The 24,389-nt window shown below is 32.6% G+C and overlaps 1 protein-coding gene across 2 annotated transcripts in view; it reads left to right on the top strand.

Annotated features, from left to right (window-relative positions):
* Ndst4 (N-deacetylase and N-sulfotransferase 4) overlaps window positions 1-24,389 on the top strand; it is a 267,266-nt gene that overhangs the window by 141,898 nt on the left and 100,979 nt on the right. For both annotated transcript variants that reach the window (XM_015484669.2, XM_048813840.1), the window contains exon 4: window positions 1,635-1,789. In XM_015484669.2, the coding sequence (XP_015340155.1) occupies window positions 1,635-1,789 (155 nt within the window). The remainder of the gene's footprint in view (window positions 1-1,634; window positions 1,790-24,389) is intronic.

Genomic DNA, 24,389 nt, shown 5'->3' with positions numbered 1-24,389 from the left:
GATAAGTCGAAAATATAATATTTTCATTTAGCTGAGTTTGAAAACATTTGGAATTCTGCTGTTCCTTTAGCATGACTTGTATCATATTTCTCATTAAACAGTTTTCACTGTCAAGGGTCTGCCTCATGTGGTTTTGAGTTGTTTGACCAGCATAATAAGAGAAATGCTGACAGAAAGTAATCCATGATGTTGAAAGAATTTAAAAAGGAGGCTTTAAATGTCATTCTCAACCTTATGGAGAGTGTTTATAAATTAGCATAATCTCTGATATGAAAATTACTAAGATTTTACAATCAGCCATGCATCTGTTTATATCAATAGTCTGCAAAATTTTCCTTAAATTGAGTAATTGACCTTCTTCCTGGTCAAGTATGCATTATGTGCTTCCTGCCACTTACAATAATGATCAATGGAGTTTAAAGTGAATAGAAGCATTTCTCAAACATTCTGTATTCAAAGCACAGCGGACTAATCCCAGAGAGTTGAGAGAACCATCAATTCCTTCATCATATGTGACATGAAGTAACTCATTCTAATCTATGATTAAGTCTGCCAAATTATGGCCTTGAGAAACATCTGTAGCATAACGATGCTACAGATGAAGAGATAAACTATTCCTCATTTGAATTTCAATATTCAATATTCTTTTACTATATTAATGAAAGTCAATAAATTGTGAATCTGTATTACTAATGATTTTTAGATAACTTTAACAAAAATTAGGAATGTTATCTGCTCATTTTATTCATAGGACTTACCCACTTTTTAAACTTCCATTTCTTTATTCTTTGGAGTGACATTTGTGTTGCCAAAATCCTATTTAAATCAGGCGATTCTTCCAATTTTAAAGGACTGTGGATTAAGGATTATATTCCAGGAACAATGAGTGTATTTAAAAAGGCATACAAGTTGGTTTATACTTTATTGGCCTTAAGAAATTTTGAATGTTCCTTGATTATAGTAACATAGATGGAATTAAACTACTCGTTTATTCACTTTAAAATAAATAGAATTTTAAAGAATGGTACAAAATTTTTTTTTCATTGGTTAGTTCTAGAAGATGGATTTCTATGATTTGGGAGTTTTATTTTTGATTTTTTTTGGATTTGTATCTTTCATCACTATGTTTTTTTGTATTTCTAAAATAAATGAGCATGATTTTTGTAGTCAGAAAAAAGAATTAACAATTCAAAAGTTAAATTACAAACTCAATTTTTCACATATATATGTGCATATATATGTAGGAAAATTTTTAAGAGAAAAGGAATTATCTTTCATCATGAGTTCTTTGTACAATGAGAAATAAGTTGATAATTTTGAAACAAAAAAAACCAAATGATTAAAAAGTAGATCTACTCTTTTATTACAACATGCTAGCAATTCTAAAAATAAAAATATCAGTAATAAAATACTCCTAAATACTAAATTAAGCAACTCTCTGCACCTGAGGCCAGCACCACCTACCTCCATGACTTCCCAAGTCACTTGTCTCTGATGTAATTTTTCCTGATTAGAAAAATCACATAATTGAACCTACGTATCAGTAGCATGAAGGATTAAATAAATTTTACAAAAATAACTTTTAAACTAGTACAAATTTTTCACTAAAGTCATTTTTAACTTTGTGTTTATAGGAACTGAAGAGGAAGATGAAGGAGATGATCTTCTGCTGAGGTCTGTGGATGAGTTCTGGTGGTTTCCACACATGTGGAGCCACATGCAGCCACACCTCTTCCACAATGAGTCATCTTTAGTTGAGCAAATGATTCTCAATAAGGAATTTGCACTGGTGAGCACATTTTATTGTAGTAGTTTTCAAACTACTCATCTAGTAGTGGATTATTAAATCAGTTTATCATAATAAATTCTATAGAAATACAATAAAACAGAATATCGGAGTATAACACAGTTATTAAGGATGCATGTTGTGTTTTGTGGTATTTTATTTCAGGACTGTATACATGCATGGGGCTGAGAGATATATGTGATATATAGATAGATAGCTTTCTATATAGATACATATAGATATAAATCACAATAATGTCTTTCAAAAGGTCATTTTCAGAAAGTTGCTACATCCTGATTTATTAGAAAATTATTAGAGTATCAATGAAAAGACCGAAAAAATACTTTCTCATCCTCCATTTCTCCATTACATTCCAAATGCCATATGATTAGAAAAATCATTTGCTTAAAAATCATTTGCTGCAAGAACAAATGGAAGGATGGATGAATTGAATCATTGAAATAATGACTCTAGATCAGTGGCTCTCAAACTCCAGTGTGTCTCCATTTCACCTAAAAGTCTTTTTGAAACACAGACTCTGGGTCTTACTTTGAGAGTGCTGATTCAGGAAATCAGCAGAGTAGCTTGAGAATTTGCATTTTCAAGAAATTCTCAAAATGATGCCCACAAAATCTAGAAGAATCACTTGTCTAGTCCAGAAACTGGTTAACTAGGGCCCATGGGACAAATGTGAATTATTGTTTGTTTTTTATGATCCCTGAACAAAAAAAAAATGTTTTGTTATTTACATTTTAAATGATTGAAAAGCAATCAAAGGAACAATATTTAGTAATATAAGAATTATACTAACTTCAAATTTCAAAGTCCACATATGAATTTTATTTGAACAATGCCACAGTCAGTCCTTTATATCGTCTGGAGGTGCTTTTCCACTGTAACAGTAAAGTTGAGCAGTTGCACATTACACCAACTGTCCCCAAAAGCATAAGATATTTCTCTCTGGATCTTTACTAAAATGTATATGCACCTCTGTTGTAGATGTTAATGAAATTATGTATCCCTTTAAAAATGTAATGGAAGATTGAAATCTTGTTCCCAGAAAAACACTCAGATACACATTTAGACATATAATCACAAAGGTTTGTGATAATCACAGGGCCCAAACACCCTGGATCTGGGTTAGGGAACCCTGTCATGAAAACCAGCAATTCTTTTGTACTGAGTAATTGTTGTTATCTTTGTTTTTTTTTTTTTAAATATATATATTTGGAAGCTAAGCCCTCAAATGGATGCAGTAATATTTTATAAAGTTGTGCCTAGATATTAAGTTAACTCCCTCTCTTTCCAGCTCTAAATTCCTATGATAGCATCAGATCAGCACAAAGAACCTTTAGAAGTAAGAGTTAATAACATCAAAGGCAGTTATGATCATGAACTCAGTCACCAGAATAACTTGTTCGAATCCTGACCTTCTAGCAATGACTTCTTGATCTTGAATAAATTAGTTAGATTCTCTATGTCTTAGACTTCCCCTGTGTAAAAATGAGAATAATAGAAACAACCACTATATAGGATTACTGTGAGGGTATGTAAAATATGCTTAAGGTAGTGCCTGACATTCAGCAAGCATTCAATAGGTGCTATGTCCTTTCTAAATACAGACAAGTGTGCAGTTATTTCTTTAAATAGATAAGTATGCAGCTATACCTTCCCTTAAATAGTCAAATATACATATATGTATATATAATGTATAAATATATCATACACTTGTATATTCATTTTATATACGATATACATATGTTTATCTATATATACATTATATATATATATATATATATATATGGCTTAATGTGTGTGTGTGTGTGTGTGGTTAGTCATCATTTAACCCTTAGAGAGAGTCTAATAGATTTAGTACTGCTTCATAACATTGTAAAATTAAGTAAATTTCCCCTTTTCAAAAATAAACATACCTTGAGTAAGCTAGCTAAATTTTCTCATTTGTGGTTATTTTGAAAATAAAATGTGTTTTTCACTTGGTTTAAACCTTCCCGACTCCTCTACCACTCTGAAGCCTTGCTTTTTTAGGCTTGTAGGTCATATTTCATAATGGCTGATTTCACCTGTTTGTGTAATTTCTTTTTAAAAGCCATGCTGAGAGCTCTGGGAAAGACTCAGATGTAATTGCTTTGTAATGAAATGTTGAAAGCTATTTAGAGTCCATTCAGAGCAATTACATTTGTTTAGTTAGCGTGGCTAGAAGCTAGACTTAAACCTATAAATATATTTTGTAAAATATATCTTATTATGTGCTGCATAGTCAAAATATTGCAACTTAAGTGAAGTCTGTTAAACACACACACTGAAATGACATTGTCCTTCTTCTGGAGTTCAACTCAATAAAACTCAGGACATTTTAAACAGTAACATTCAGAGCCCCACCTTTACTATTAACATAATATGACAATATGTTTACTGTCCAGAAAGCAAGAAATTTCTTTCTTTCTTATTAAATGATCTTCTTTTCCTATTCAGGTGACACTTTAAAATCATTAACAGTATTGAGACAGGATAGGACAGTAGAAAACACTGACGGAGAGGTTGGCAGGATAAATATTAGCCCCAACTGCTAGTACAAAATTCTAATGTAGTGGGCAACTTTTTAAGTGTCTTCTTGCCTCACTTTTTTCCCCCCGAAATAGTAATGCCTCCCTTTTTCATTCTCCACACCACAAAGTTTTGAGATAATTAATTTAAATCAACTCATCTGCCAACCAAAAGCACTGGACCAGATAATGCCACTGATCAATTCCAGCTTTAAAATTCTGTGATCACTGACAACATCAGTCCACAAATTTGAATTGAACATCTTGAAATACTCATCTAGTTTCCATTGAAGTAATTATGGAAAGAGATTTTCAAACTAAATGAATATTTATATGGATAAAAATCAAAAGTGTCCTCCCGCTACTTCTTTTTAAATTTGTCCTGTACTCCTAACTACTCTTTAGTTTGACCTTGAGTACCAGAGGGTTCCTCAATCTCAAAATCACAATTGTTCTCATAGCATTTCCAAAAATGATTCAAATGACATATTAATAGTTTCATAGTGATATTTCAGAAATGGTTTTTAAAACATAATCAATCAGCATGGTCTTTTGTGGAATTTCTCTGAGTTCTTTCTGGATAGAGTTCATTTTCTGCTGTTTAAAAATCATGAGAGTAACACATTGTCATACTGTTTCTTTAACCCTTCATTATTTTGGAAGAGGCTTTATTAATTATCATTGCTCAATCCAGGTACACATGATATGATGTGTATGTGGGGGTTGCATGTATGAGCACAAAGGAATGCAGTGTAAGTGCATGTATATGTGTGTGTATATGCTAATGCATGGATACATATGTTGTGTGTGTGTGTGTGTGTGTGTGTGTCTGGACAGATAGCATCAATTTAATGATAAGCACAGTCAACCAAGATAGGATAGCTACAATATACCTTACTTAGTATGGAAATAAAGTGAAGAAAAATATTTTTAGTTCATTTTCCTTTAATAAATCATAGATCTTTGCTGCCATTCAGTTGCTTGAGCATGTCAATAAATAGAAGCAAAGCTTCAAAGATGATAACAAAGGCTGAAGAAAACTAGAAGCATCAACTAACATGAAAGCAGCTAATGAAAAAGTTACCAAAAATCATTCTGATTTAACCTGCATCTCCATTTTAATCACAGAAAGAAGAGCGCCTGTAGCATAAATCTGAATTATTTATTTTTATTCTGCAATAGACATATGAAAAAAGTTTTTGAGAATTGTTTTGTTGTTTTAAGTTTTAGATACATACTCATTAAATTTCCCAAGTCAGTGTGGCTTTTCAGTCCACTGATAATTACAGATCATAACGTACCCTGAAGGGATAAGGACCAACTTTTTGTCTTCAATGCTGACATTTTAAATAACAATGTAAATTTTCTTGATGTTCTATTGAACAGTAGGTTACCTTATTCTTGACCAAGTAAATAAAGATTCTTTAAATAAAAGGCACAAGCTTTATAAATTCTACTTTTTCACTTTTACATATTTATGAAATCTATATAACTTCCTCATAATTAGATGCAATTTTGTGAAGTAAAAAATTCTGAAATTTAGATTGTTCTTGTAAAAAAAAACAAACCTATCAAAAAGCATCTATGGAAAAATCTGTTATAATAGACTGCACTCAATTTGCTATATAGATGTCATATTAAAAAGTAATCAAAGGAGGGGGCTGGGGATGTGGCTCAAGCGGTAGCGCACTCGCCTGGCATGCGTGCAGCCCGGGTTCGATCCTCAGCACCACATACAAACAAAGATGTTGTGTCCACCGAGAACTAAAAAATAAATATTAAAAAAAAATTCTCTATATATATCTCTCTCACTCTCTCTTAAAAAAAGTAATCAAAGGAATATGAAAATGGAATTTATGGCACAATAAGGCAAATGTCAGAGAGAACTGACTATGGATGCCTGCAACGTCAACATCTTAATGGATCATGTAACATACGGCCTTGTGCTGTACAGCAAATAAAAGATGCCAAGAATTGACAATTAAAACTAATAGGGTATAAAAGTAGGGAATTTAGGAAAAACTAATAATCACAAAATTCAATGATGATACACAGTCTTTACATTCAGAAGAGGGGATACATTCACATGCATTATTATTATTTATATATTATATTATGCATTATTAATAATAAACCTGAACATAAAACATAGAGAAAAAGGAGAAACTTGTGCAATATGCAATAATATGGATGAATATTGAGGTTATAAGAAGCTAATCAAAGAAACATAAATATTACATGATTACTCTTATATTAGGTATTTAAAAATGTCAAGTTCAAAGAATCCCAGAATGGAATAGTAGTTTATAAGGACTGGGGGGAAGATAAAATGGGGAGTTGTTAAACATGGAACATACATTTTAGTCTAGCAAGATGAATATATTCTAGAGATTTGTGAGAGAACTGTAATTGACAATAATGTATTTTGAACTTAAAAATTTGTCAAGAAGATAGATTTCATACTAATTTAATAATAATTCAAATAATACAATAAAATAAATGTTTTTGACAATTTCATGAATTCTAAAAGGATTCCATGAAATACGTAACCATTTGATACAAGTATCTATGTAACATACTTCAGAAATCAAGTGCATTTGTACCTTCAAACTAATTGTCCCAAACTTAAAGATCTAAAATACATACTATGTATGTCACAATCTATATAGATCAGGAAGTTGAGCATGGCTTAACTGGATCCTGTAGTTAAAGATCTTTTATAACACTTCCAGGAAAGTGATAGTCATTTTAAGTTTCACCTGGAGAATAGACCTCTGCCAAGCCTGCATGGTTGTTGGCAAGATTCAGTTTCTTACAAGCTATTGGATTGTTTCAGTATCTCAGTTCACCATCATCTGTTTGGATCTTCCCTAAGTTCCTGGCCACACGGGAACAGTCACAATACAGCTGTTGGTTTCATCAAAGAGAGGTTCTAAGAAAGGTATGAGAGAGAGGGGTGGGAGGAGAGAATATCATAAGTGATAATCCATTGCTTATCACACAATATGCATGAGAAGCCAGTCATTAGGTCCAGTCTACACTCAGCAGAAGAGAAATTAAACAAGTGAATACAAGGACACAGAGATCATTGGAAGACATTTTAGCAGCTGCCTATTACATATAACTGGAAATAGCAAAATAGGAAATCCATATAACATATTTATTCTATCATTAAATTTAAAAATATTTAATTTAAACTAAAGTCTAATTTCTATTCTCAATCATAATGACAATTAAACTCTTCTAAGCCTAAAATAATCAGATTCATTTGACATCTCTCTTCTTCTCATCCAATATGTTGTCTCTACTAAAAATATATTTGGAAATGATGAATTCTTATCATCTGTACCACTCTCTACTTAACCTGAGTTTTCATTGTGTCACTTTTTAGGTTTATTGATATTGATATGGACAAATCATACAATATAGTGTTAATAAAATAATTTTCACTGCACTCACAGATTTGTTCAAACTTCACCACAATTTTCATCATGTCTAAAAGAAAATTCATAACAAAATGAAATAAAATTAATAATAATAAAAGAAAATTCAAACCTATTAGCAATCACTTCCCATTTTACCCAATTCCTCAAACCCTAGGAAATCACTAATATCTTTTTTGTCATTCTAAGTATGTTTTTTTTCTGATTATTTGATGTAAATAGCTGGCCTTTTCTGTTAGATTAATGTTTTCAAGATTCATACATGTTGTACCACGTATTGGTACTTCATTCCATTTTATTGAATATAATATACTATTATGTGGCTATATCATATTTTATTTATCCATTCATCAATTGATAGACATTGGCTTGTTTCCATCTTTTGGCATTATTTATAATGATGCTATGAACATTCATGTACAAGTTATTTTTTTGTGGCAGTATGTTTTCATTTATAGTCAGTGTCTATCCAGGAGTGGGATTGGGAGGTCATGAAGTAAGTCTGTTTAACATTTGAAGAACCGCTATATTCTTTTCATGGTGTCTGCACCATTTTACATTCTCACCATCAATGAATGAGAGTTACAATGACTATGCATTCTCACCAACCCTTGTCATTATTTGTCTTTCCTATTATATCCATGCTAGTGAGTGTGAATTGACTGTTCTTTTTTCAAGATATTTTGGCTGTTTCAGATCCTTTGAATTTCCATATAAATTTTAGGATCAGGATATCAATTTCTGCACAATAGATGGAATTTTGACAGTGAAAACATTCCATCAGCTTATCAATTTAGGAAATATGGAAATCTCAACATATTCTTTCTTCTTGTCCAGAAACATGAATTGTCTTCATTACTTTTCATAATTAAAATATTTTAAGTTTTTAAATTTTCAGAATTTGTTTTATGTTTCTTTTATTAGTATATTTTTAAATCCTCTATATTTTTCTGTATTTCTGATACTATGGTAAATAAAATTGCTTCTTTTTCTGTTTCTTTTTTTTCTCAGTTTTGGGGATTGAACCAGAGCATCATGCGTGCTAGCACATACTCTAACATTGAGCTACATCCCCAGTTCCAGAAATTATTTTTAAATTTCTTTTTCACATTGCTTATTTTTGAATATAGAAGACCAACTGACTTTTGTGTATTTGTATATTGTCATAGTCAAATTTTCTGTACTTTAATATTTTTAAAGACTCTGGAATTCCTGAGGATTGTCTATATACAAGACATTATTTTCCAATATGGATACATTTTATTTCATTTTTTTTCCAATTGTCCTGACTAGAACCTCCAGTACAATGCTTAATGGAAATGGCAAGTGCAAATATCCATGTCTTATTTCTGATCTTGGAGGGGAAGTATTCAGTTTTTTGCCATTAAATACGATGGTACGTGTGATGTTTATACAATAATAAAATTGCCTATTTTATTTATGATATCTAAATTTGTTGGCCAAAGGTGTTCAAATTATTTCCTTTTGATATTTCTTATTTTTAAAATGTCAGTAGTGTTGTCTTCATTTTTATTCATGATTTTTCCATATTGGGCCTTTATTTATTTATTTCTTTATTTATGTTTGTTTAGTGTGTCTAAAGATTTGTCAATTTTGTTGATCTTTTTAAAGAACCAATTTTTGGACTCACTAATTTTTCCCTATTACTTTCTGTTCTTTATTTCATTAATTTCTATTCTAATCTTTAATATTTCTCTTTGATCACTTTGTGTTTAATTTGCTCTTCTTTTTTAGTTCTTAAGGAAAAGATTGGGTTATAGATTTGAAATCTTTATTTTTAATACAATAATTTACAGCTATTAATTCCTTTCTAAACACTAATTTGGCTGTGTCCCCTAAGTTTTGGTATACTGTGTCTTCATTTTCATTTATTTCAAAGTATTTTCTATTTTCCCTTGTAATTTAATTTTAGTCATTGCTTAGGGCTGACCCTTTACATTTTAACTTTTCAGAGTCTACTTCAATATTATATTGACTTAATCCAGTGAGATATGGAAACATCACTTTTTCATGGCGCTCTCTCCTTTTTCCTCTATTATTGGTTTAGATATACCATCCGTATGTTACAAATCCTGCAATGCACGGTTATAGTTCTTCATATAATTTTATATTTTTAAAAAAATTGAAATATAAAAGCAGTGAAAATATATATTTGTAAAATTTTCTACATTATGCTTTTTATATGCCATCTCTCTACTCTACATTGCGTCTGTGGATTTGAGTTACCATTTGATTTTTTTTCTCAACAATGCATCTTTTCTTCTAACTTCCTCTTTTGTTCTGCTATTGGAAGTACATTGTATTTCTACACATTAGAGTCTCCCCAAATATTCCATAATATGGTTTTATACAAGTTGTTTTTACATCAATTGAGGAGAAAGAAGAAATATATATTTATACTGTGCTCTATAATTAACTTTATCCAATATTTTTTTTCTTTGTGTTGATTCAGATTATGCTCTAGGATTACTTGCTTTTAGCCTGAAGAACTTTCTTTATTATTTCTTATGAGATAGTTCTGCAGGCAATGAATTCCATTAGTCTTGGTATATCTTGGGATATAGTAATTTCACCTTCACTTTTAAAAGATAGATTGCTGGCTATAGAATGATTATTGATCACATTTTCCCTTTTCATCATTTTGAATATTTCTTTCCTGTTGTTTCTGGCCTCTATGGTTTCTGATGAGAAGTAATAAACAATTACTAATCTTGTTTTCCCTCAGTGTGATTAGTTGTTTTTCTCTTGCTGTGCTCAAGATTTTCTGATTATCTTTAACTTTCAAAATTTTAATGATTTTCATCATGTTTGGGATATTTTCAGGTATTACTCCTTTGAATATCATTGTGTTTCTTTCTTTCCACTCTTCTTGGTCCTCCCCTATTGCTTATGTTGGTACACTTAGCAGCCTCCCACATTTCTCTGAGGCTCTGGTCATTTTCTCAACTTTCTACTTTCTATGTTCTTCAGATTTCATTAACTCTTCAAGTTCATAGCCTCTTTGTTCTGCCAGCTCAAATCTCCTCTTGAATGCTCTAGTAACATTTTTCATTTTAATAAGTATACTTTTCAACTCAACATGTTCATTTCTTTCTATAATTTTTATCTTATTGATGTTTTGTATATAATGAGATATTGTCATCACACCTTCTGTTCTTTGAGCATGGTTTGCTTTAGTTCTCTTTAAACATATTTTAAAAATTTGTCTGTTAAGTCAGTCACATGGACTCTTTATTGCTGGCTTTATTTCTGTTGTTCACATTTTTCTATTCCTTTTCATAGCTTAGAAATTTTGTTAGAAACTAAACATTTAAGATAACATATATAGCATTCTTGATTCTGTCTCCTCATTTCCAGAGTGGATTTGTTTTATTTACTTTTTTTTTTTTTCTGTTTAGTGACATGACTCAGCAATTTAAGTGAAGAGCCCTTCTGCTGAAGTATGCAACTTCATTTTGCTTCTCATAGGGAACACAGCCACTTTGGGAAGACAGTGGTTTTGGCAGGGTCCCCTTTATGTCTTTCCATTTAGCTGTCTATTTCTGATATGAAGGTTAACCAGATGGGAGCCTCCACTTATTACCAGCTGTTTGATCTATTGTTTTTGACAGCGCCTTTGGGGTGTAGATGGCTCCACAGTGTGATCTAATAAAATGTGTTTCTCTTTGCAGAAATAGTCTTTGAGGTCAGACTGTGAAGCAGTTTCTCATTCCCAGACTGTGAAGCAGTTTCTCATTCCCAAAGCAGTTTCAAATTCCCTCTTCACTGCCTCCATCTCTGGTTTTCTATGGTTAACTTGTTATTAATAGTAATTAAGGTAACAACAGCCTCCTCCTTAATTGATCATCATCAAAATCTCCATTGTGTTTGAGAGTGGCCTTGAGTTTAAACTTCTCCATACTCTGTTCCAAAAACTTTCAGTTTTCCTTGGGAAGATCATTGAGCTCTATTTTCTTATGACCTATATTTCTTATGACCTCTCTATTTTCTACTCCTTGGCAAAATATCTGCTCCAGAGATACTGAAGGGTGGCCACAATGGCTTGCTTCTCTCAAAGGCACACCTAGATTTGTGGAATGGTCACTGGGTTGGGGAAGGAGTATCTGATCTTCCCAACTTGCTTCTTCTATTGTGGAAACAACACTATACAATTGAGATGGGGCAAGGAAAAATCAAAGCTCTAGTATTACAGCTATTCTTGGAATATAGCTCATGCTCTATAAGGCAACTAGAGAAGGAGAGCTCCAAATATTATGCAAAGTGAAATAAGCCAGTCCCAAAGAACTAAAGGCTGAATGTTTTCTCTGATATGCTGATACTAATTCACAATAAGGGTAGATAGTATTTTGGACAGAGGAGAGTAAAGGGAGGGGAGGGGGCATGGGAGTAGGAATGATAGTAGAATGAATAAGATATTAGGACCCTTTGTGCATATATGATTACATGACCTGTATAACTCTACATCATGCACAACCAGGAGAATAAGTAGTTATATTCCATTTATGTATTATGCATCAAAATGCATTCTACTGTCATGTATAACTAGTTAGAACAAATTTTTAAAAAATTAAAAGAGAGAGAGAGAGAGAGAGAGAGAGAGAGGGCTCCAGATCTCTCAGCTGTTCTTGACTAGACTAGAACTTCAGTACACAGAGCTGAGGGGATGCAAAATGCTGGGGGCTACACTTCTAGAGAGAAATCATAGCCCTTGCCTGAGAACTACAGAAAAGGAGAGCTGTATTCATCTGGAATAAGAATTCAGTTGTGAAAAATTGGAACAGGTGGGGAAGGGCTCAACTGGTTTTTGATACTCTTGGTAGATTCTTGAATAACCTTATTTTTTCCATTAGCTTTAAGTCATTTGTTCATTTTTTAAAGACCGTACGGGGGTAGTTTAAATTAATTTTCACCAGTTTGGGATGTATCATAGGAAGACTATCTACAGAGCTCCTCATACAAATGCCAGAAGTCTAAAATCTACCATCTTTCTCTTGGCTAACTTATGGGGATAACCTGTTAATTGGTCTCCATCATTTCCATTCTTTGCTGTCTTAAGTTTATCCTTGATAAACAAAGTCTGGTGATCATATTAACATGTAATTCAGTTATTGTGACATTTTGTATCCAAGACCTCCACATTACCAAAGTTAGGCCACAAACCTTGGCATCCAGCACACTGTTTCATATGTTGTAAACACCCTTCTAGTGTTTTTAATAATTGCACTTTAATGAATGTGTCTTATTTCACATAGTTGAAACTTCTTTATGACTACTGTTCATCTTTGTAGTTTACATAACTATGTTGGGCTCTCTTCTCCTAGTTTAGCAACTCTAGTCTTGATGCCAAAGTTCCCCTGCTCTTCCTGCTAATAATTGCTGATCTACTTCAATCTGGGTCTACATTCTGCCCATTCTTCACAACTTATATACACCTTTAAGAACAGAATATGAAAGTTGAGATAAAAGAATATTTTGGATGACATCATCTTGTCTCAATTCAAAAACTAACCTTGCCAGTAGTGGTAGGGGCTTAAGGAAGTGGAGTTTTTCCTGTTTTATTTATTTATTTTTACCCAGAAGTAAATAACACATCTTCTTCTCTTATGTATTTTCTCTTTTCTTTGCTCTCTCTTTTCCCAAAGATGAAAGAACGTTTATTTTTACCTTATCTGTTACTATGCCTCAATCCTTGTATTCTATTACATAAATTTTCTGTGCCAAGGTCGTCTTTCTGTTTTTGCATTTAAGCCCTGTGTTAGAAATGATCTAGAATTGCTGATAATTTACTCTGATATGCTAGAATTCCTAGACTGGATATTAAAACTAAAACCCACTGTGGTTTTGGAAATATTTTGCTTGTTAAATCTGTCAGATCTATTTTTCATAACAGTATTTTAAAATGCCAAACCAGAATATGCAAAAAAAGTATTTTTAAGTTGAAAAAGCATTGAATAATGAAATTAAATACTAATGGTATTTCCCTGGAAGACAAAGCAGTGAAAATTTGTTAAATGTTTAGAAAATGGAATATGTACATGACCTTGGATATAGTTAATTCTATTTATTGGAAACCTATGATGAGTAAAATGGCCTTATGAAGGAAGAAAATAATAAAATCACAGTGGGAAGATCATAGAACACCAGCCAGTGAACTTGAAGCTCATTTATATGAGCACTTAAATGATTTTGTTACTGCATATAGAACACTTATTTACAGATGGCATTTTGTAACAGTCTAAAAGTACTTTTATATATCTGTGTGATCAGTCAAGATAGCTCTTCATCATTATGTGTGCTAATTAGTTTTGCTCTTTATGTTAAATATGCATACATTTCTCACATTATAGTGTCCAAAAGTTTGGCTCAGAGACTCAATTAATCTAACATCGTATTCCAATTTTGTAACAATATTTTCTACCGCATTCCTTCCTACTTTCATGTTAATAATTTTGTGTTTTATTCCCAACAGTTAAAGTTACATGCCTACAGATTCAACCTTTATTTGTGCTATATCATCATAAAATATTATATTACATCAGTCAAGTTACACTGAAAACATTGGACACTGAAAACTTCAGCATTTGGGTGATTATTTTTTAACATTTGAGTGAACAATTTCACAAAATACACAACTAACCGCTTTGAATGTAATTGATGGGTACTAAGTGTTGCATTTTTCACAAAGGCTAATGGTTTTAATTTTTAAAGAACTTACAGACATTTCTATGTTAAGAGAAATATGTGTTATCATATAAAACCTAGAAAATTAATATGAAAAACTAAGTTGTGTACATGACATAACGCTTGGAAAATTGAACAACAGGAGAAAATATATGTACTTACTCTTTTTTCTCCCATTGACAAAAGGTAGGATTTTTACTCTTTTCACAAGTAGGATTATATTATTTAATAAAGCTCTTAGCTGGCTTATTCAAGAAATCTCCAAGGTTCTCATCAATTTCTCTTTTCACCAAACCTACAACATAAAGGGAAGCATGAACTTTTTGCCTACAAATTAGAATTGGCTTTTTATTAGCTATCAATACTCACACTGCTTAGCAATGGATTTAGAAGGAAAAATGGCTTTTCTTGCCATGTGTTATATCATGGTAAGATCTTGATTTGTTGATCTGATATTGGCAAGTAGATGAAAGAATTTTCTTTTGACAGAAAATTTCTGCAATACATATTTATCTATTTGATTTTCCTAGAAGAGGGCAATAGCAGACCTAGACCCATCCCCCAAATTCCTATTTTAACATGAGCATCTTTTTTTCCTGTCAAGTAGCTATTTTTATTTCTGAACATGTTTAACCTCAAATGAATAAATTCCACCTACAAAATGCATTTAAATGTTGGGCAGCAGCAATTAAAATAACTACTTATATCACCCAAGATGCATTGATATGAATCTATCCAGATTTACATCTGTCTATTGTGGATATCTCATTATCATTATTTTTGATAGAAGTAAAACTTTGAAAGCCATTCCTTATACTTTTGTTGACTTCCATATAGTTTTATGCTTTTAAATATTTTTTTAATGAATTAAAGGAATTCAAGGTTTTTTTTCTCAAGTGCTAACATGTGTAATAATTGCAACAGAAATTTTCTCCTTAGGAGATAGGATGATAACTGGTTGGAGTAATTGGTGGTATTTCACTTACCTACTTTAAAGCAAATTAGTATTTTCTTTAATTATTGTTTTGTTTATATTGTACAGAACAATAGATTATGCACAAAATACAAAAAGAAAAAAGTCATGCTCCTCAGAAAAAAAATAAAACCTCAGCTATTTTAAACATGAGAATTCTTCCCTGTGTGACATGAGTTTACACTGTACATGTCATAACTAGTTCCTCAATGTGTAAACTAAGGCCACATGTTAGCTCCAGATCTACTTTGGTTCCAATTCCATCTTTGCCAGTTACTTGGAGAGGTGACTGGCAAATTAAATTCTTGTGCTTTACCTTTTAATTAGGTAACATAGGGATGACAGTGTTTCCCATGTTGTAGGTTTTTGTGAGGTGAAGATGTTGTGTGTACATGTTTATGTATTTATAATACTTAGAAAAGTACCTGGCATATATGTGTATCAAAAGTATTTACAAACATTATCATTGTCATTATCATCATGACCCCCATCATTTTCATCATATTTCTTCAAGAAGAGTATGGTTATTCCTTTTGATATGAGATTGATGATACATAAGAAAATCAAGTCACTTTTTAGGGTTATGTATCATTCCAGTTGGAAACAAAAGACATTCTAATTTGTTATGCAATCCACCTCTGCCCCCGACACAATATTGAACATGGTCACAAATTTTTGTTGATAATCAAAGACTAGCACCCTACTAGACATTTGAACAAAAAGAATCATTAATGAAAACAAGTTGTATTTTTATACAGGTAATTGGAAAAATTACAAAGATTTGTTCCATATATTCATGACCACTTGAAATTTTGGAATTATCACTCTTCAACTATGTTCAAAATTTTTCAAATACTTCCACTGTGAAAAGTAACTTCTTCTTTTCACACATTTCTTCATTTCTTCTTATATTCAAATCATGAAGGAAAGGCCAAGAGAATCAGAGAGCTCATATTTGACATTCTTGACCTGCTGGACCAACACCAGCAACTACTTATCTCCAGACTGTGCATGGCTTGTGGACTGAGAGACTTTTCCTTTTAATTCACTGCTTTTTGTTTTTATTTATTTACTTACTTGTGTACACAAATGCCCTGTTAAACATAGAACTCTAGTATTTTTCCCTTGCATTTTTTCACCTACATTGTTTTGAGCTTTGCCTATGTTTAAGTTATCCCCGTTGTCTAGAATTGGTAGGTCCTCCAAAGGAATATTTATATGAAACACCCTTAAACATAAAGGCTCAACAATAATTAAAAGTTATTCAACATAAGATTTTATGCCTGTTTATGAATAAATTATTAATAGAAGTTTTGTAAGTGAATTCTTCAAATGATCATTAATACAATGAACTTTCAATGACAAATTTTAATTTCACTATTTCAATGGTTAAATTTGTTTTTAATTATTAAATGACTGCAATAATCTAAAGCCAAGTTTTTTTAAATTATTATTATGTAACTCTTGTACTGAATATACCCAAATTAAATAATTCCTTGGAGTGTTGATTTCTCTCTCTCTCTCTCTCTCTCTCTCTCTCTCTCCCCCCCCCCTTTCCTCCCTCTCTCTGTCTCTCTGTCTCCCACTCATTCTCTCTTCCCTCTTATTCTCTCTCTCTATTTGTGTTTTGTCTTTTCAAGTTTGAAATTTTTTTCAGCTGGATAGTATCATTTGTATGTTATAGTGGTTGAACATTTTCTTCATTCCATGTATTTTTTTAATAGTAGATACTTCAGTTTTCTGCAATATTTTCTGCTCTATCTTGTGTAAATGAGAAACATACTGACACTGGAGAGTGTCCAACCCTGTTAAGCTTCTAAGAGAACTGAGGTTCTCAACGTGAACTTGTCCGCGTATGAAAACAGTATTCATGCTCTTATTTCTAAATGTGATGCCATCTCAACACGATGCTAAAAATATGGAAATGTGAAAATTCAGTATGATTTTAATTTGAAACATGAGCACATCTAGAAAAAAAATAATTTAGTAATCTTCATAACCAGGTACTCAAGTAAACAGAATTATTCACTGAACTTTATAGATATACATAGGTACCAATTATTACCATAAACTTCTCTTTAATCTGATGAAATTTAACCTGCTTTACATGGTAGTAAAGTTTCCACCAAATGGAAAACAATCGCAGATGTGAATTATTTTAACTCAGAGAAGGCACAGGGTGTCATAGAAGGACAAATTATAATAACACCTTGTATTTTGGGGGTGGGGAAGGAAGTGACAACCAGAGGGATGGCTCATGCAAATGCCAAATGTTTAAAACATTTTCCCATAAATGTGTTAAGCTGACATTAAGAGGGGAAAATGCCTCCTAAGGGAAATCAGCTTGACTCAAAAATAATATTAGAAAAGTATTCCATTGCTAAGGGAAAGTAATAGTTTATGCAAATCTATCTCTGCAAAGCAATACCTTTAAATTAATGATTCCAACTTATAAGATATATAAAAGTGAAAGTATCCAAAAAGTTTAGAACTGTGTTCAAAGTCAAAAAACAAAGTACACTGTAGTCAACTTCCAAAAGGGCAGTTGACCCTCTTCAGTTTGTTTACTTTACACACACCCACACCCCTAGCTATCCAATTGAAACCAGGGTTTTGCTCCATGAAAATAAGCAAAGAGGTGTATGATTAAAAAACAAAACAAACAAACCAAAAACACAGACGTGTGCTAGAGGAGAGGTATGCCAAGATAAATTCAGGTACATCAGTTATTAAGACAAACAGTGTGATTTTTATTAAACAAAATTATGAGTACCTTCTCTACCTGATTCTACTACAGCAATAATGAAATAACAGATGAACAATAACATTCTTGTTTCCTTCAGACTGTTAACATATTAAAAAAAAAAAAACTTGTAAGTTATCATTTCTTGCCGGTTAAAGGCATTATGCAGAACCTCTAAATACTTAGTATCTGTAACATTTATCTTATTACTAAATTAAATCTAAAAACAGATGTGAATTGTTGGAGGGCAGCCCACAATGAAGGGAACAGTGCTGAAATGAAGGTCTGTAATTCCTGAGATTTGGGGTCACTTCTCAGCTGCCCCTACACTTGACCTCTGGCTCTTCCTATCATTATTCAGCAGTTTCAGGAGACCATCCCCATAAGCATTCCCTAGTAAAACCTGGCCTTCCTTACTCTTTTTATTTTCCTCAAACTTACTTGGGAAGTTCAGTCTATATCTACATCCCTGTCCATCCATGCCTGTACCTTTGAAATTAAATCTGGTTTGGACCAGAACCTTAGTAGTTCTTACTTTAAAACCTGACTACAGACACCTCCAGCAGACCTATAATGCTACACAGACATTACACAACAAAGCCTTATTTTTTTTTTGCTGGTCCTATCCTCGTAGACCACCATTTCACACCTTCTCTTCTCTCACGTAGCTCAACAGATTGTCCCATCCCCACTGGCAGCTGATGATCTTACTTCTTATTTCAGAGAAAGAAAAAAAAAAATCAAGCATAAGAAATTGCTGACCTGCTCCTATTTTTATAACTTCTACTTCAGCATGATAACAAAATAGAAAGAAAATAATAGCACATTCTAATTTGAGCATTGCTAGGGAAAAGATAAAATAATTACAACTTTTATAGCCAGAACTCAAATGATCATAATTATTTATCAAAGTATTTAGAATGTATAGGTATTATTGATTGGCATGAATTAACAGCAGCAGAAAATACAAGTTGAGGACTGGCATCCTCTGGGGAGAACATACAGACTTGGTTTTTGTCTTGTAATAATGAATAAAAAGAAGTGGTAATGGAAATTCAAAACTCTAAATCTGCACTTAAACCTATCCCTTCTCAACTGTTTGAGACTATCATTCTTCTACCATTAGCAATTCTTCTATTTCTTCTAAATTGTTTTTCTCTCCCTACAAACACACTTTTAATTCCTTCTGTCTTTATATAATCCGGTGCTTATGCTGCTCTTTCTTTCAGGGATAGCATCATTTCTATACTCTCTTTTAAAGCAAAATTTCTCAAAATAGTTATTGTGTTCACAATCTCCATTTTGATCCCTTTGATTGTCTCTTAAATCCACAGATGAGCTTATCCTTTGCCGCTGTACCTATACTGCTGTTGTCCAGTGTATCAACTGACAGCCAGTGTTAAATCCAATGGGACAATTCTTAGTCCTCAGAGAACATGACCTATCAGCAGCGTTTGACAGAGTGTCCTTCAGTTTCTTTAACTGACTCCCATTTCATTGTAGATTCCTAGTATCCCTGCACCTCACTTGCAATTCCTTTCTCAATATATTTTCCTGGTTTCCTCTTTTTCTTGAGCTGTTAATATTAATATTCCCCCAGTGTATATCTTTATACCTCTTTTTACTCTCTTTACACACTAATTTTTTGTTATCTCAGTGAATCTTGTTGCTTTAAGTAAAATCCACATATTGAAAACTCATCAGTGTCTCAAACTGAGCTCTCAGAATTCTAAGCTTGTTAATTAAACTTCTTACTTGACATATACAATTAGACGTCTAATCTCAAATATAATGAGTTCTATTGTCTTTAACCCCCAAACCTACCCAGTTTTTAAACTTCTCCATCTCACTTAGTAAACTCAATCCCGCTTTCCAATTCACACTTTCCCTCGTGTACCATACTCAATCTATCATAAAATCCTACTGGTTCCATGTTTGTAAAATACATCCAAAATAAAATCACTTCTCACTAGTGACATGGTCTAAGCTATCATTTTCTCTCATCTAGGTTGTTTAGATGGGCTACTGTCTGACTCCGTTTCCTCCTTATTTTCTTTCAGTCAGCTCTCAACATGGTAACCTGAAAAACCCTGGGTAATATCATCTATTTACTTAGATCTTTCTAGTAGTTCTTCATCTCTCTGTAGTAAATACCAACATCATTCAATGTTGTCTATATACCTAAAAGTTTTGCACACATTTCTTCAGGGATGCTGTATTATTTAGCAATTGTGTGAATGATACTCCCCCAGACTTCTTCAGTGGATATCTTGAAAAGATATTTGCATCAGTCCTGCCCCTCGACATCATCTCTTGCTCTCTTTCTCCTTCTGCCACCTCTGTTACACACACACACACACACACACACACACACACATACACACAAAAAAAATAATTATTATCTTCCCAGAAATATTATAAGTTGGTGTGCTTTCAACTTATAATACCATGTGTGCCAGAAAGGATCATTCCCACATCATTTGTTTAGCTTAATCACTTACAAGTTCAGACCTTGACCACAATATTACCTTCTCTGTGAGAACCTTGTTGAATAACCCATTTAATGTCATGAATCATGGTCTTCACTTTTCTCTCTTCCTCTGAATTACTTTTCTCCACAGATTCTATCATCTCTTAATTTATCTACTTATTTTGTGCAATGTTGATCTCACAACACAAAATGTAAACTCTCTGATGGCAGGTATTTTTTCATTTTTATTCACTGCTATATCCTCAGTAAGAGGAACAGTTCCTGGTGCATCTCAGGCACATAGTAAATGTGTGTTGAAAAAAGAAAATGAATGAGCCAAAATATCTTGAACATTTGTATTGTTGATATAGTAAGAATGCTGAACACAAAAAGCAATGCAAATGCCAAATTAACTGAAATGGCAACTATTATCCAATCCGAATGAAGACACGTGCAGTTTTGCTCTTATTTCCCTTTAAGCCGCAAAGTGGCTTAATCCCACATTTTAAGTGGGATCAAGAATATTAAAAGATGTGTCTCAGTTTCCCAAAATAGCTCTACTTAGGATCAGAAAGTTCAACACTGTAGAAGAAACACTATCACAGTGCTCTTTCTTTTTTCAAAGAAATATCCATTTGTCACACAGAGCCCTCCAGAGACTTGTCACCATTTACTAGGCTCTAGTCCAGAAAGTGTTGAGACTGACCAATTTCCAGGGTCACATAGTCTTTGCTTTTATCACTTATAAAAAGAAGAAGACAATTTCAGACCCCAAACACAGTGGAAAATCAATGATTCTAGGATCATTTTCAAAGTTGACAATGGATCCCAAGTCCTTATTAAAGAGAAAAATAGATAATGAAATCTATACTCATTAGCACCAGTGTCCTCTCTAAAAGGTGCATATTTAGGAGAACAAATCAATACTTTCAGTTCAGCAGGGTACTATTTAAAGCCTAATCTCTTTACTATAAATTGTAATTTATTTAATAATATTTTATTTGTTATTTTAAAAAATATATTTATTAACTGCTAACAATGTACAGGGCACTGTGCTAAGCATTAGACATATAAAACCATACCAATTATATTAAAGACTGATTTTATCAGTCATTTCTCCTCGAATATATTAATAGAGAAAGTCATTTGTCTGACTCTTCCCCTTCCCTCTATAGACACTTCAATTCATTCTTCATATTTCTTCCCAGCTATTTGTGTGAGATCCAGGGAATGACTCCCATATGCCTGTAAACCCAATCCTTCCCAGTCCCACTCTTCTTGTTTATTTCTGGCTCTCTGTGTTGTGTTGGATCATCTGAAAAGTATCTAACAGTGAATGGCAACCAAGTGCAGCTCCAGGGTGCTGCTTATGCTCACCTGTTTTTTTGTTTGTTTGTTTGTTGTTGTTGTTGTTTTGCTTCTGCATGTGATGTCCATAGATCGCCTTGCCCATTTATTAACTTGGTTATCTTTCCCAAGGAGTCTTGCAATGCATGACTGCACCAAGGTGTTAGGTCATTGAAATCAATCCACTGGAGCAGTAATCTTTCAAGAGAATCCATCCTCCTTCTTTAAGTTACTTGCATTATATAGTTTCACTATAGTGATAACCTGTGCTCCCAGGATCTAAGAGAAATTTTGTAATAACTACTTGTAGTATATCAGATGCCCGAAGATTAGAAATGACAAGGATGATTGCAGAGGACTTTAAAAAATAACTTTTAAAAATGTTGTTCGGGCATAGGAAAACAACCAAGTAACACCCTGGAGTTCATCACCATGAAGGTAGGAAATTCCAAGACTTGAAAAGGCACAGGGAGGAAGATGCTACAACCATGCAGAGTGGTGTATGTTTGTAGAGGATGCTGCTTTATTTATTTAACCTTTTATAGAAGGAGTCAGATAACACAAGATGACTTTACATGGAGGGATAAATGTCCCAGCTTCACTGTTTGTTCCCTCTGATGTTTTACCAGGATTCTTGATTTACCAAACTCAACTAAAAGCAAGAAAGCAAAAGAATCCTTTGAAGTAGTCCATGCCTTCTTAGCCACTAAGTTATATGGCAGGGGGGAAAGAGGTGATAGTGGTAATTGACCACTATCATTTCTGATCATAACCTTTGCTCCATATTTGTGGGACTTAGGAGTTGCTATATATTTTGCTGTTAGTGCAAATCTCTCTGCTTCAATCCTTAGTCATTGTCCTTGGCTAAATGTGTGGCACTTGTGTTTGCATTTACCAAAGTTGATATATTCCATATGATAATCTATATATCTTTTCTGAGTAAACAAACACTTAAAAAATCCTATAACTTGAAAGATTATTTTAAGCATTTCAAATATTAACTCATTTATATACCTTATTATTTAATGCCTTAATATCACCAGCTTCATTTTACAGCTGAAAATTCTGAAGTACAGAAAATCTCTCAGGGTCATACAACTAATAAGTATGAAGCCACAATTCAATCTGTCTCTAGAATCCAAGATCTAGGATACTTTTGCGATAAGTATTAATAAATATTTTATTACATACCTACTATATTTCATGTAATATGATAGACTCTAGTAACAATAACATGAAAAGGAAAGAATATTTTTTAATATTTATTTTTTAGTTGTAGTTGGACACAATACCTTTTTTTGTTTTTATGTGGTGCTGAGGATCGAACCCAGGGCCTTGTGCTTTCTAGGCGAGCGTGCTACCACTGAGCCACAACGCCAGCCCAAATAGGAATCTTTTATACAGAAACCCTAGGTTCTATTAGTAGAGATATACTAAGTATAATATAAAAATATTAATAGAAGACTATGTGGGCTTAAATTTATTTGATCAAACTCAGTGAAAAGACCATAATCAGAGAATGGGCCCAAGAGAAAATACTTCCTGGGATTTGAAAGGTGATGGCAAATAATTTGAACTTTAATCTGAACACAACAAGGAATAATTGGATAGATTTATGATGGTAAATTATGTTATGATAATGATGATAATTGTTGCAGAGCTGAGAATCAAACCTAGGGCCTCCTCCATGTTAGGCAACATTTTTTTTCCACTGAACTACTCCCAGCCCGTTTGTTATTATGAACACATTAATGCCAGGCATTACGGCACACACCTGTAATCCCAACAACTCAGAAGACTAAGTCAGGAGGATAATGATTTCAAAGCCAGTCTAAGCAATTTAGTGAGGCCCTAAGCAACTTAGCAAGACCCTGTCTCAAAATAAAAAATAAAAAGGACTGGAGATGTGGTTGAAGCACACCTGGGTTCAATCCCTGGGGTGGTTCAGCTACAAAAATAAAAAAGAAAATATTACAGAAACCTCTGATAGCAAAAAAAAAAAAAAAAATCAAATATGTATTGAACTGGAAACAACCATTCAAATTATTTTTACATTTAGACCTATAAATATATATATATTTATATATAATAATATATAATATATATTATTATAATAATATAATATAATATATAATATATAATATAATAATAATATATTATAATATATATATAATATATTATATATATATTATTATAAATATATATATATTTATATATAATAATATATAATATATATTATGCCGCAGTCTGGCTGGGCACAAATGCCGCAGTCTGGCTGGGCACACAATCACGAGCCACCACACAGCTTGTAGATTCAAACAGCAACTCTTTATTCCCGAACTCACACCAGCCGTCTACAAT

The sequence above is a fragment of the Marmota marmota genome, unplaced genomic scaffold (assembly GCF_001458135.2).
Source record: "Marmota marmota marmota unplaced genomic scaffold, marMar, whole genome shotgun sequence".
NCBI classification, from domain to species: Eukaryota; Metazoa; Chordata; class Mammalia; order Rodentia; family Sciuridae; genus Marmota; species Marmota marmota.
The sequence above is the reverse complement of the archived record's forward strand: the minus strand, read 5'-3'. Positions and strand labels throughout refer to the sequence as shown.